The sequence below is a fragment of the Manduca sexta genome, chromosome 5 (genome assembly GCF_014839805.1).
Source record: "Manduca sexta isolate Smith_Timp_Sample1 chromosome 5, JHU_Msex_v1.0, whole genome shotgun sequence".
In the NCBI taxonomy this organism is placed as follows: domain Eukaryota; kingdom Metazoa; phylum Arthropoda; class Insecta; order Lepidoptera; family Sphingidae; genus Manduca; species Manduca sexta.
In genome coordinates this window covers 9617904-9633665 of record NC_051119.1, presented here as the reverse complement: position 1 = coordinate 9633665, position 15762 = coordinate 9617904, and the positions used below count along the sequence as shown (strand labels likewise).

Genomic DNA, 15762 nt, shown 5'->3' with positions numbered 1-15762 from the left:
GCTTTTATCCCCGAAAGGGATGGCCAAAGATGCAACTAGTGAATCGCCTTCGTGTGTATGTCTTCTCATGATGTAATAGGAAGCGAGCTTATTATCAACCAACTTAACTAACCCTAAACTCTAGAATTTAACCCAAATTCTACAGTTTGTATTGATGCTGAGCAGAAAAACTAAAACGAGCAGAAATATCATTTTTCTAATCTAGGATCCGAACTCGAGACATCAGAGCGATCTTACCGTCCATGGTCCAACTACACCACGAAAGTAATGAGACGTGGTTGAAGATCTGCTTACCCGTCTGCCAGCCTCGTTGTTGTGCCGGTTCATGAGTTGCCGGCCCTGCTCGTGGCTGCCGCGTTTTACCTTCCGCTCTCGCTCCCTCACGTCCACGAAGCCCTCCGTGAATCTAATGGATAATACTTACATGTTAATAAAATCTTGGAGGACAATTCTAAGAGCCATATATATGCAACTCAGTACCGCTTCGAAGTGCGATAGCAGCTGAGACGCTGTCAAGTTCTGTTAAGCTCAGTATCTTAAGATTCTCGCAATTTAATGAGCTAATATTTTTTATTCATCATTATGGACGCGATAAAGTAATCTGACTGCAGCTGATGATGAGTGGAGTGGGTTTGGGACGAGAGAAGATGACCCTCTGCAGGCGACACAATGATGCCGGCGTATTGGAAGTGGATATATACACGCTGATTCGGAACGGGACACACTTATGTGAGCCACTATGGCGAATATATCCTGCCACCAGCAAAAAGAAACATAAGCTCAAATGATATCTTAAGTCACAATATTGTGAAGGATTTAGACAGCTCCATTTCACAGCGCTGATCCAACCTGAGAACAGGCTCTTAAAGTACAGCTTAACTTTTGCTTATTAAATAGTACCATACATTAAAACAAATTTACTCGATCAGCTGTAACTCAAACCCGCCATCTTGCCTCTTAATAAGGTTTAAACTAGGAAGCGGTGATGTTTATGACAGCTATTTAAGGTGGTAGCTCAAGGTCCATTTTCATACATTTTGTTTCGGCTTTAATCATGGATATTTCGGCCTTTAAAATTTAATATGACGAAATTTTAAAGGCAGAAATATCCATGATTATTAATTATTTTTACATTTTTCTTCAACTGCGAGAACTAATCACTAACTAGACGTGAATTTAAATTCTTTACTTGCCAATACTTGTTTAGTTACCCAGATTAAAGGTGAAACAAAATGTATGAAAATGGACCTTGAGGTATCGCCTTAAGCAGTTCTTAACCATCTCTTAACGCTAAAACAAGTTTATAACTAAGACTGTAAATGTCAACTTGAGATCCTACTCAAAGTAGAGAACGATTTATTAATACGGACCTAAGTTTCATTGACTTAAAGTTCAAGAGGTCTAGTTTTTTAATGTCGGAAATGCTGCTTAGTGGTATAGATTGTGCTTTTTTAAATACGTAAACATTAAGGGCCTGATTCATATTTTCCGATTAATGTTACTCGTCACATAAATTTATAACCCGACCAAATACAAAAGACTAATCCATGCTCCCAAGTAAATGCTAATAAAATGAGTACTATCTACATTAGCTGTTTAATACGATAATTGTCAAATAAAATTTACTTAAAACTTCTGAAAAATGCCATATATATACAATAACAATAATAAATGTGATAAATATAAATGTCTCTCTTTGTTAATAAGTATGATGTCTCTCTGAATTTGTTTTTAATATCTACGATATAAAGAAATAGATTAAAGATACTGTTAATCCGTTACCCGGTTGAAACAGTTGTTCCTGCTAAAACGACCCTTATAGAAAGAGATAATGACAGAAAAAGATAGCTATACAAAATCACCACGGCTACTAATCGCTACGCCCCCAGCTACGGGGGCGCTACGAATTTATTGATCTGCGGTAACAGTTGCTGGTTAAGCTATTTTGAACTGTACTAACATGATTTAAAGTGTTATGTGCTTTGTTTGATATGAAGGGTGGAAAAGAGAACTCCTATTGTAGGATGCTTGTTCCTTGGTAGCTTTTCTTGAGAGCGGATATGATTCATTTGATAAGGCATTTTTAACTTTTAATTTTATTTTAGAGTGCGTTTATAAGGTATAGTGTGCCAAATCATCGTTTCTACTTGTAAATAAGTGTTCAAAAAATATGAATACGATGGTAGTTATGTACTAGATTATAAAGATTATATTGCATACTTGCGCGACCATTCTCTTACTATCCACTATTAGATTATATCTTCGCTTCGTACATCTTAATTTATTTGGAAAGAAATTCAAAATCAAATTTTATAAGAAAATATAATCTTCACATTTCGTGGCCACAACGTTATATCCTGTTTTCAGCACGCATTTGCATGTGTGCGTGAGTCCGAAAACCGGGTGAACCGGATTAAATATCTCCTTCTTCTCATATTCTCCTAGTGCCTGACGTCGAATTAAAGCGTTCTTAACCCGGATTTAACTGGCTTATCCGGGCTGAGACGTCTTCCGATCTAATAAATAAATATCTTTAAGTTATCTATTTTCGTCATTCGAAAAAGACAACATGAAAGTATCTGATATTGAAAAGTCTTTTTTCACACATCTATTTTGGCGATAAATGACAAATTGATTTATATTTTTTTTTTACCAAATAGTTGTTTACTATTGCCATTTTTTTACACACAGGTTTAATAATTACAATATATATTTTTTGTAAAATTTATGCTATTAAACTGATGATTAAATTATTTTAATGGATGTATATTATTGATTTGAAAGAAATTTAGCTCATAGATGGACTATGCAACAAATATAGCTAACTAGCAATTTTAATTAGGCACCGACTCCAAAATTGGTATCCAATATATACTTGTTATGTGAAATTATTTTTTGGTTTTGAGTGGTTTTTGAAGGCGGTTTAATTTTTTGTTAAAATTATTTTTTTTACACACAGGTTTAATAATTACAATAAATATTTTTGTAAAATTTATGCTAATAAACTGATGATTAAATTATTTTAATGGATGTATAAATAATTATTAAAAATTTTCGAAATGATTTTGAATGCTTTATGCGGAGTTGAACATAACAGAAAAAATTTACGGGTTGCCCTGTCCCAGTGTCCAATCACGTTTTGCGAGTCAATAGAAGCAACCCCGAAATAAATTAGCACGGGTGCTTGCTGATCCTGTGGCATTCCTTAAATACTTCGCATCTTCTCAGTCCTTATGATTGCCTGGTGGCAAAAATACTCGAATGCGGGAAAATCCCCTCTATGCACTGAATGGGTGCGCATTCCATGGCAAAATGGTCGGTTCTCGCGTTCCATTCGCATTCCAAACGTCGTACAGCTCCCACCACCTATGTTGCCTTGGTACAGAAAATTCAAACAGACAAATCGGAAAAGCTTTTTTAAAATGTTTCCCTTTTATAAAAAATCTTAAAAAGCTTTTTTCCCCCTGAAAACTTTCAGTGCGTTGTGCGAGGGTTGTATGTATGTGTGTGGCAAGCCACGCCCACCTTTGCACACACACAAGGTGGCCTGGATTAGGTTTTTTTATTTCATTTGCCGGACGTCACACGTGTGACCTGTTGTTAGGTTATGGGTGCCTAGTATCTAAGGCTTGTATTTTTATAAAGCCATGTCTTGAAAAAATTACTTGCCTCAAGACGCCCTAGTTCTAAATTTAGAACAGGTTTTTCTACCAAATAAAATTATATTTATAATATGAAATTAAAAACTGGCATGGACTACTTATTATAATATGTCACAATGTCTCCGTTTTATTATTTTAATTGTCAAATTATACTTTTCAAGCATTAAATTATTTAATTAAAAATATTTTTTTTTGTGGTCATTCTCCCCTTAACAGGAAAAGGTACTCCACATGCGAGCTCTACTAGTATCTCTCACTGCGTTCTGATGTCCTGCTACCGTAGACTCAAAACAATGACGTAACAGTGCTGAAAAAAATGCGTGGGCGGGCGGATTTAGCTATTCCAAACGCTTTACGGCTTTGCACCCCTGGTGTCGTGTACTGAAAATATGCAGAAAAATCTATATTTTTATGGAAACCTTTTTTTATTTCCCCTCTTTTCGTTGACGCTGTTTTCCTTTCATTGTTTCTTTGCTTATTGGTAAGTATTCAAACCTTTATTCCACCCACTACATTTGTCTTTTTTTTCATACATTGTTTGTTCATTGGGTACCCTTAAGTATACACCGTGGCCGTCGTTCATTAAAAAAATAAATAAAATTCATTTCGAAAATTTACAAAAAACAAAAATATAATATCTAAGAAATTATTTACACAAAATATCTTTTACATACCAATACTTTAAAAATCATTGAAATATTGTCATACCATGACGTCATTTACAGTTTTCAGCACCAACCTAACCCTTTCAGTGCGTGAAACATGTCTAGGGTAGCAAGCGTCCGTAGGAGGTGTGCTACGTACAAAGCGTAGTCGAGGCTACGCGGTACAAAAATGGCGGACTATGAAAAAGTATATTTTATTGGCTAGTTTGATATGATCCCAAATATAAGGCTTTGCCTCAGATGTTCAGAATCTTAAGGTATTTTATGAAATGAAATGATTTATTTGAATCTTTAAAATGTTATACATTATTTAGATTCCGTCAATATTAACTCTACCACCAGTTCGGAAAGCAGTTTTCATCAGAGAAGAACGGGCAAGAAACTCTGGTGTAAGGGCAAGAAACTCCGGTCTGGTGGTTTAGTAAAATACATACAAACGTTGCCGACTAGACTACTTAATACTAAATACAGACTAAAGGTAAGAAAATAATTTTCAGTGGAATATTTTCTTCAGAAAGATAAGATTCAAGGAATTTAGCTTCATTATAAAGGGTTAATATTTTTTTAAGTCATAAATATTATATTCTGTTAGAGTGAAATTGTAAAAACTTACAATTGATGTGACTCCTGAGTAAACTTCATAATACTATAGGACAGTTTTATGTGACTGAAATATAAGAATTGTTTGAAATAAAGACATATTACGACGGCGGTTAGGTTTAAAGTATTTTTCACAATACTACCTCTTACACTATACCGCTATTTACTACTCTTAGGGTAGAACATTTTGACAACTTGTTAACTACTTATCTCAATATATTTGGGATATTTAAATGTTTAGTTTACGTGCAACAGTGGCGAAAATTGAAATTTTCCAAATGGGAACCCGACACAACATATAGGTACTATTATGCATAAATGCAGTCTGCAAATCGTTCTAATGATATAAATATATAATATATATTCCACATAAAGGGAAACCAGTAGAAATCAGGTTATGTTGAACTTTCGCCACTGACGAGCAGATGATATTTTTGTGATAATACGTCATACATTTAAATATAATACTAAGCAGTAAGCATCCAAGCTTTACCCAAGAGTAGTGCATTACGCCTACTTATACACTACATAAATTCTGTTTTCGTGAACCGACTCATGTTCGTAGCGGAGAGCGGGCGGCGCGGGGAGAGTCGAGTCTACGCGGCTACGTCAGCAGGAAACATCTACCCGTTTATGTTTCCCTGGTACCTAACCTGTCTTCTGCAACGCTTTGACAGCCGTGAAAAGCAACTGACAGCTTCCCTAATTCTTTTCAGCTTCTCTTTTTTGTTCATTTCAGTAATTATAAAAATAACAAACAAGCTAAAATATATAAAAACATTTTGTTCAAGTTGTTTCAAATAACGATGTCCAAATACTAATATTGAAAACTTGCTTTGTTAGTTTATTAGATTATTATAATTAGCATTTTAATTAATTAATTACATATATAAATTAATTTATTGGGAATATAAGGGTGGTCACAGAAATCAAATTTTAGATTTCCAGTCAATTATTATTATTTTTTCAATATTCTAATTAACTTTATTTAAAATACGCGAATGACACTATTTATGTCAAGACGAGGCATGTTTCAGGTGAGAAGGCAACGTGTGAGAGCAGCAGGTGGTTCCTCACCTGTCTTACCTTTCACCTGGATACTAGGATAACATAACAGTATAGGAGGTGTTCCTTCATTCATCGTGTATTTTCCTGTGTGGTATACCGAACAACAGGTACACTCATACAAGGACAAAATACCTCTCGAGTCTCGCCTCGTCATAAAATGGGGAAGGAAAATATGGGTGTTCCATTGAAAATGCGATGGCAATGGTTTCCTTCTCTTTCTGTTGGTTTACAGGTTGCCATGTGCTACAGCTCTGAAGTCCTATAAAAATAATCAGTTTGATATGTTTATTTTTTCATTTTTTTAACAGTCATAATTTTAATATTTAGCAAATTGTTTTCAACTCAAATTTTCTTTTTTTTTTAACATTACCTTTATACACATCAATGTAATCTTTGTAAGGCAGTTTCGAGCAACAAAAAAAGGATTGAAATAGAATTGTTTTGCATTTCTCTCTACAACAAATAATATGAATCTTCGTTTGGGAAATTAAATAATTTAGAAAACTATTGGTTGCCTAAGTGGGTTACTACCTGAATTTATTTTTTGGTAAATAGGCATCTAATACCAGTAAATCTAAACATTGACTAAAAATTATATAATATTCCTGCAATGGGTTGACAATTTATACAGTTATACATATTGTAAAACAAAGTCCCCTTTTCAGTCGTTCTATATGTTATCGTTTTTCTCAAAATGTACTGAACGAATGTTTATAAAATTTGGTATGGAGATAGTATAAAACCCTAGAAAGGTTATATGTTACTTTCTACCCTGGGAAAATATATAGCGAGATTTTTATCCCGGACAACAGCTTCACGCGAGCGACTGCGAGTAAAAACTAATATTAGTAAATTACAAATAAATTAAATTATTGAAGCAATATATAACCTACAAAAAAACTAGGACACAGGATGAATTCGGCGGTTGGCAACATCATTCCCAAAAACTCATACATAAAAGGTAAAGGTGGGAAGGAAAATGCTGACGCACACAAGCAAGCGTTACCTGAATGGTAACGTGTGCGTGCGACAGGTAAACCAACTTCACCTGATCTATGCTACCCTAGTACACAGGTACGTTGAAAGACACGTGAATTTCACCTGAAAACCGTTTTCAGGAAAAATACGGCAGGTAAGATGAATTAAATTTGATATAAATATGCAATAAATTAATTAATATTTATTCAATTATTTACGAAATTTCAGCATTTATATTTATCAAAAAATATGTTTATTACGACTGAAAAATTCAATTGTAATAACATTACATCTCTGTAATCAAATATTTAGAATTGATCATAATATTTTCACCTGAATACGTTATTGAAAATAGATGGAAACACCACCGTAACTTTTTTCAGCGGGGAAATTTTCAGTAACGTGGGGGAAAGCTGCCAGGAGAACATGAGTTTCATGAAGTTCTTTCGAAACACGAAGCGCGCATGTTCGTACCAATATCGCAGAAGTGGGAGTTTGTGTGCGTCGCTCACCGGTTAGTTGTAGTGTTTGATAGTAAGAGGTACTAGGATGTCATAGACGATAGGTTATTTATACAGTATTCGTCTTATTCTGAGGTAAAATAGCCTTTTTGTTACGAAACTTTGTTTTTTATATTATGATGATTTTTAAAAGAAAAAGGTGGTAATTTCCATCATAAATTTGATTTGACTGATCAATTTAAAAAATCTAAAAATTCGATTTTTCGGGATAGAATTCCTGCCATGTAAATTTTCGAGGTAAAAGTAGGGTACATTCAATAGTTCAAACACCAAATTTTATCAATATCGGTCCAGTAGTATAGTTATGAAAGGATAAATTTAATTTTGACCAGCAAGTTTTTGTAGCAATATACTGCGCACGTACTTCCAGACGCGTCGACATTAGCGGTAACATATCAGTAATTCTATATAATATGCGACTCGCCGCAAATTCTGCAAGCTACATATTACCATAAGGCAGCTTGCTGTGTTTGTTTACATAGTAAAAATTTCTCGCGAAGATCAACTTCTGTAAGTTTTCTTGTTACACTAAACCTTAATTAACAGACTGTCATACAGCCTGACGGTCAGTTACTCGAGTTACTTTTTTTGACGTATCATACGTTTGTTACCTTGACTAATGTCGGCTTATACAAACACACTGGACTTTAGGGTGCGTGTCCAGGCGCTCATAAAACTTGAAAAATTAAGTGACCATGCTGAGAGGAACCCACTAACGGGTTACAAACCTCGACTCAGGACGGTCACTGGGAGAGAATGAGATCATCAACGATTAGGAAATCAGAGTTACTATAGCAAAAATTAAGTATGTATTACTGAATACTTACTTGTACCCATACTCAAGGTCGTCTCCGCATCCGCCCCAAACCCAGTCGGTGTGGAGATGGCGTGGACGAGGCGAGCGGCCGCAACCGCAGCTGGCCAGCCGCCCGTCCCGACACGCCCGCGACACCGACAACGACACCCCAGCCGCTGTGATCGCGTGAGTAAACGCAGTCTCTCTTGATGCTGTCAACAATATATAAAAAATATATTTTACTAAAATTATATTTAAAAAGTTTTAGCTAAGGAAAAATCGGATGGTAGGAATATATATTTAAATTGTTCAATAAAACGCTTATGATTTAAATTTTGCACAGGTTTAGAATTTAGCTGCAGTGCAAATGTCGTTCTTATACGTGTAATTGGTAAAATACAAAAAGTATTTCATCTAGGGCATACGAAAAACTAAGGCTGGCCCTAAATATAATTTTCATTTCACATACATAGTATCACGCCTCTATTCCTTAGGGGTAGGCAGAGACTGAGGATTGGCACTTTGCACATTCTGGCATACTTTCTTCCCTTCCTCCACCTTTATCAATCTTTTCATACATTCCCGCCGGTTCAAGGTACTTTTGACCTGGCCTATGAATTCTCAATCGATATCGTCTCAGGTGACGAAGCCAATACAGTGCTTTCCAATTAATTATTTTACGCGGTTACTTTGCAGTGGCGTTTTCCGACGCAACAAAATGTACTACTAATGTGCATAAGTGCGGTTTGCAATTCGTTCCAATAATATTATGTTTTACATAAGTCACTTATTTATTTAGTATAATTATTATTACGTAGGGGAAGCCTGCAGGAATCGGCTTACATGGATCCTTCGCCGCTGTTTCTTTGCATGAGAGGCAGCCCTATTGGAAATCGTATACGGAACTTTATCAAATACTCATTTGAAATAGGAATTTTAGAAAAAGCAAGCTTTTAAACTCCAACATCCAAACGATTTATCCGTGAAGTTATCACGAGTGCCAAAGTCCTGTGATATCAGTACCTAGACCAGTCTGTATGTAGAACAAGACATTTGAGACTAGGGTTGCCGGCTTTCCGAACCAAAAAACCAAAAAAGAAATACTTGACATTCAATTCTGCTGGACATAATAAGACTTAACATCTTATGTCTTGGGATGGCGAGCGCAGTGGAATACCAAATAATACTTTGTAATTCAAGATATTGGATGGTGTTTCTGCTGTTTATGGGCGGTGGTACCGCTTACCATTAGGCGAATGGTAAGCTCGTCTCGTCATTCAAAGCAATAAAAATAATGAATGAATGAAAATAATGAATATACAAAGTATAAATTTTACATATAATGTACGAAATTAATCAATGTATTGACAACGGTAATCTTATATAGATTAAAAAAATGAACTCTTATTTCCCTTGGTCACGCTATTATGCGTGAACGGCTGGACCGATTTCACTAATTTTTTTTGTTGTGTTTGTTATTGCCAGGAGAAGGTTCTTATGAAAGAAAAAAATCATAAAATTGCGCGGAAAATTAGAAAATTTAAGAAAACTTGACGACAATATTAATTATACATAACTGTCAGTGGTTTGAAATAACTGTCAGCAATTGACAGAATGCGCGCTGCAAATTCATAGTTAAGACAGGACAACGTTTGTCGGGTAAGCTAGTAACTTAATAACAATAAGATATTGACACGGTTAACCAGTCTAATTACGAGCATCTGCATAGCGCAAATAGCGAAGAAATTCCCGGGAAACTTGTGAGCTGGCAATCCGTGGAACCAGCAGTGGCGTCACCATAAATCAGTAACTGTCTCGCCGACTCTAGTGATTTAGTACCTGTTACAAGGGTTTCAGCATGTACTGTGGCACTGGGAACATTTCACGGGATTTTAACACACATTTTAAAATTTTCACTTGAAACTTTGAAGAATTTTCTTGTATTCTGTACTTAAATAGTTGTAATATCTTCACTTAAATCTGTTTGAGGGAAGGTTTTTTGTGTTCTTTATTTGGTAATATTGAAAGCAAGTTTGCTAAGGAATTTTTAGTATCGCTTTACCAATGTAATGTCATTGAAATAAAACTATTTTGCCGATTTAATTGCAGTATTTTATATTAATATTTTTCTCCCGACGTTTCCAAAACTGTGCAGTCTTCATGGTCACGGGGGCCTGAGGTGATGGTCATCCGCAAAGTTAAAGTTACAATATGTACCCACATTTTACAATTATATTAATTAATAAAAATAAAATAATTTATTAGTCACGTAGGTGAAAATAGTTGCACTTATAGCGGGTCGTACATAACAAAAATTATTATAATTAAAAAATGTAAAACAATGTAAAAAAAGAGCTTTAAAGTAAAAAGGAATAATAATGAGAGTTCCTTTTATAACTTCGGACATTTACAAGCATTTAGTGCTATATTATTAAAAAAACAAAGCGAAATTACATTACTCCTCACCTGTGAAGATAAATAGGTCCTAACCTGGATAACCTAACAGCCTTTTACTTCCTACCTAATCATGTATTCTCTTTTGTACTCAAATGCAAACATAATTATTTAATTCTATCTTTGAGTATTTCTGCGATCTTTGTCAAGTCACTTTCGCTCAAACAGGCACAAATACCCATAATAATAATATAATAATATCAGCCCTGTATTATATACTTGCTCACTGCTGAGCACGGGCCTCCTTTACTACTGAGAGGGATTAGGCCTTAGTCCACCAGGCTGGCCTAGTGCGGATTGGTAGACTTCACACACCTTCGAAATTCCTATAGAGAACTTCTCAGATGTGCAGGTTTCCTCACGATATTTTCCTTCACCGTAAAGGCGAACGATCAATTCACAAAGAATACACACATGATTTTTTAGAAATGTCAGAGATGTGTGCCCTTGGGATTTGAACCTGGGGACATTCGTCTCGGCAATCCGTTCCACACCCAACTAGGCTATCGCCGCTTCAAGTACCCATACTAAAATCAAATTGAAAGCTGCATAAAAACTATCTTTACATGATTCAGAGTTCGTGAATAAAGACTGAATTGATTACTTCTATAAAATAATAGTACAAATCTGGTAAAATCAGTTTTCTACGAGCAAGTAATGTTCGGATACGAAAACAATATCTTTGTTCTGCGAGCGACCTCTCTGTATATTGTTTATACGGTATTTTATTAAGTCAACGACGTCTTTTGTTCCCTTTAATGGAATTTATTCTGTATTTATCTTGATTCATGTATAGCGTTGCCATCGTAATTTCTCATGAAAATGTCGCGAGAATTCCTCCCGGCCTGTTTTATGTGACGGTTATCGGTGACAAGTTATTGTCAGTTGTTTCTGTTGTCCTAGTTATTTTATTAGGTTTTTAATCTATATTATTGAGGGTGAAATAAAGCGGCGATAGCCTAGATGGACTAGGGACTGCCGAGACGAATGTATGAAGGATTAAAAGCCAAGGGCACACACCTCTGACTTTTTTAAAATTATCACTTGCCTTAATCGTGAGGAAACCTGTATACTTGAGAAGTTTTCTATAGGAATTTGAGGGTGTATGAAGTGTGCCAATCCGTACTAGGTCAGCGCGGGAGACTGTCTAATCCCTCTCGATAGCAGAGGTGGAGCGTGCCCAGGCAGTGGGATAGTATAATACAGGGTTGATATTATTATTAATATAGAGGGCTGATTTTTAATACTCAGATAAAAGTTAACCGTCAGATAATTATAACTAGAATATAAGTGTTGAATACTTATCTTAAGCTATATACCTACTGCTATTTTTAATTTGTTTGCGTTATATTATCTTAAGAATAACTATTATTATATTGTTAACTGTATACTTTTATTTTTGATGTTTTTACGTGTCTGTATAAAAATAAATGGTTTATCTCATGATAAACCATTTATTAAAGCGGCGATAGCCTAGTTGGGTGTGGAACGGACTGCCGAGACGAATGTCCGCAGGTTCAAATCTCAAGGGCACACACCTCTGACTTTTCAAAAAAATCATGTGTGTATTCTTTGTGAATTTATCGTTCGCTTTAACGGTGAAGGAAAACATCGTGAGGAAACCTGTACATCTGAGAAGTTCTCTATAGGAATTTTGAGGGTGTGTGAAGTCTACCAATCCGCACTAGGCCAGCGTGGTGGACTAAGGCCTAATCCCTCTCAGTAGTAGAGGAGGCCCGTGCTCAGCAGTGGGCAAGTATATAATACAGGGGCTTTATTCTCTATCCCGCACGTTATTTTAACAGTGCGTAACAAGCACGTAACACATCGCGTCATGTTTAGGACTATAGAAATTTGGCTTACAGAATACAATTCCACGCACATTTCTCGAAGATAACATGACACGGCCGCGTTACGCGTTTACTCTATCATACAGAATAAGGGCCCAGGGCTGATATTATTATTCTCATGATTGAAAAGTCAGCCCTAATTAAACAGCATAAATAATATAATTAAAGTACAACTGAGCATATGTTACGCGTCGTATCGATGACGTATTTATAATTTTGTGTTACTAATTCTAATAAGCGTTTAACTTAACTGTAATTTTGTTATGTAATTATAATTAATGCGATGTAATTTTATTATTTATTTATTTTCTTCTGAAGACCTATTATGGTTAATTCTTACGTTTGTGCTCCATGATTGTACTTAAAAAAAGCAAACCATTCAGGACTAAGAGAGTGTAATATTGTTTTTTCTCAATATGAAGTCAAAACTTTAAACTGATATTTGATATGGAATTTTAAATTTAAATATTTTCTGAAACTATAATGGTATTTCGCCCGATATATAGTTTTAGATTAGGCCGATAACCGATGTAAGATATTTATATATAGTTGCATATACTTATATTTTTATAACCAATTCCTATTCAGAACATTGAATTACAACGCACTAGAAGACACTACGCTCTCGTCATCCTGATAAAATTCGCTGGCTCACTATTACAAAGTACTACATTAAATTTATTTATTTAGGAAAAACGATATTAAAATATTCATGCTAGTAACAATTGGAAAAGACAATTATAATTAATGGTTCCCGTTTTTTCAGCTTTCTGAATTATAGGATATTTTTACTGAAAAAGACAAAACATGATATATTATGTAACCTCCTCCTAGCCGAATTTCGACCACGGCGGCCAATATCAACGGAGATCAGCCAGGTACGCAGGATACATTATAGTGCACAAGTGTGTGTGCAGTACACAGGTGCACTCTCTGTTCCTTCACTCTCATAGTCCGGTGAGACGGCAAGCCGACATGACCGGAGAGAGATCAGGCGCAGGACCAACGGCTTTTTTTTTTTTTTTTTTACGTAGGTAAATCATCAGTTGACTATCTCCCGCCTTGGGATGGGCGGGAGGTCGTGTCAGACTTTTACTGACTAAAAACCTACGGTGTTCCCATCCTTTGCCTATGTGCCTAGGTCCAAGATCCGGTGGCATTGAGACCTAGGCAGGCACCGGCCCTAAAGGGCCCCGCAAATCACACTGACACTGCTCTTCGAGGCGCGCGTGGAACACTACGCGCCGTACACACGGGCCGTTAGGGGTGTTTCGGGCGACGAGCTACCAATGCTCGTCACCCGACGGTCCGCGCTTACGGAGGCCGACGATCCTCAGCAGACGTTCGACGCCCGCGTCTTGTGCGTCTGCCGTGGCGGATGGGACGTTGGGCGCTTTGGCGCCGTATCCGTTCCGCCACCTCCTTTGCGAGCATCACGTCCTCGCAGAAGGAGGTGACTGCGTCCCACTCTCTCGCCCCGGAGCATGGCTTCTACCAGGCCCCGACGCGAGAGGTCTCCGCCACCGATGGCCGTTGTGAGAACACAGCGGTGCTCAGCCCAAGCTGGGCACACCTCCACCGTATGCTCCACCGTGTCCTCCGGCCGATCCGCACAGTAAAAACACGCGGGCGTATCCTCCACCCGGATCCGATACAGGTACCTGCCGAAGCAGCCGTGACCGGTCAGTACCTGCGTCGTCCGGAATGAGAGGACGCCGTGACGTCTCGTCAGCCACACCTCGAAGAGGGGACTTACCGCCGCTATCGTGGCGTGCCCAGCCAAGGGTTGCGACAGTCGTTGTCGCCATTCCGCCATGAGGTTCTGCCGGAGCTCCGTCCGCCGCGCGGCAATTTGTCGCGGTAGCGGAGCTACGCCCCGGCAGGACCAACGGCTTTACGTGCTTTCCAACGCACGGGGGTTTCACACCGCCAACTTCATGACTCCGAGCTGCGATTAAGTAATTTTTAAGATGGAAAAACCTAGTCACAAGTATTTTGGCCCGACTCGGGATTCGAACCCAGAACCTCAGCGCGGTAGTTGTATTTATACCATGTACAATTACAACTACGCCACCGAGGCATTATATTATGTAATTATAAATTATTTACACAAAAAATATAATATATAACCTCGTAATAGTGACCCAGGAAATTATGAAGACTCTTAACGCTCAGTAAAAACACTTACTATGAAAGTACACCGTCATTTACCTGAATATAAATTACATACACATTGCCTCTCGGAGGCATAAATAGTCATCGAAGTGAATCCTTCCTAGTCGAGTTTAGGTCACGGCGGCCATTCTCAACAGATGTCAACCAAGTTCGCAGGAGATATTACAGTGCACAAGTGTGTGCGCAATACATAGGTGCACTCGACGACGGCAATCGGACATAACTGGAGAGAGATCAGGCGCAGGACCAACGGCTTTACGAAGTAAAGGGGGGGGGTATCACATCATTCCTGACTTTTAATTGCGATTAAGTAATGTTTACGTTGGAAAAACCTACTCATTATTATCTTTGGCCCGACCCGGGATTCGAAATCAGAACCTTAGCGCGGTAGTCGTACCGCATACGTATTACAATTACGCCACTGAAACAGCCACAACAAAACATAATTAAATATACATGACTAATTATTATAATTGATCTCATGAAGTGTATTCAGTTTATTATTGCACTTCTTGCTATTCTCTCTTAGTAATAACGTAAAATAAACTATTGTAAGAAAATGTAGAACAAGATATTTCAAGAGAAATCATTATTTTCCTCAAGGAGGCACTCGAATAGCGAACAATGTTATTTCCATCTTCTCGAGTCACGTAGTTACAAATGATGTTATAGTTGAAAGTTATTGTAGGATGTTCTCTGGTTTAAAATATAAGACTGATGTTTTCTAGCTTGACCGGAATAGTTTTTGAACAAAATAAATATTAATCAAACGTAATTTTAGTATTAACTAGCCTAATTCTATTACTATTTCACAAAGATTATTTGTCGGAGCGGCAACATCACATTTCAGTCAGAAATACACTCACATACACCATATTCGCATTTAATTACAAAATTATAAAAAAGTCATAAAACTAAAATCGGATTCTTTGGCGAAAATGTTTGTAATTTATGGATGATTTTTGGCACAATGTTAGCAGAGATAAAGACGAA

At 36.9% G+C, this 15762-nt stretch overlaps 1 protein-coding gene across 1 annotated transcript in view; it reads right to left on the bottom strand.

Annotated features, from left to right (window-relative positions):
- Positions 1-15762, bottom strand: part of LOC115453617 (protein Wnt-5b) — a 58859-nt gene that overhangs the window by 6581 nt on the left and 36516 nt on the right. The window contains exons 3-4 of the mRNA XM_037444070.1: positions 8322-8502; positions 295-406 (exon numbers count right to left, since the gene is read on the bottom strand). Coding sequence (XP_037299967.1) covers positions 295-406; positions 8322-8502 — 293 coding nt within the window. The remainder of the gene's footprint in view (positions 1-294; positions 407-8321; positions 8503-15762) is intronic.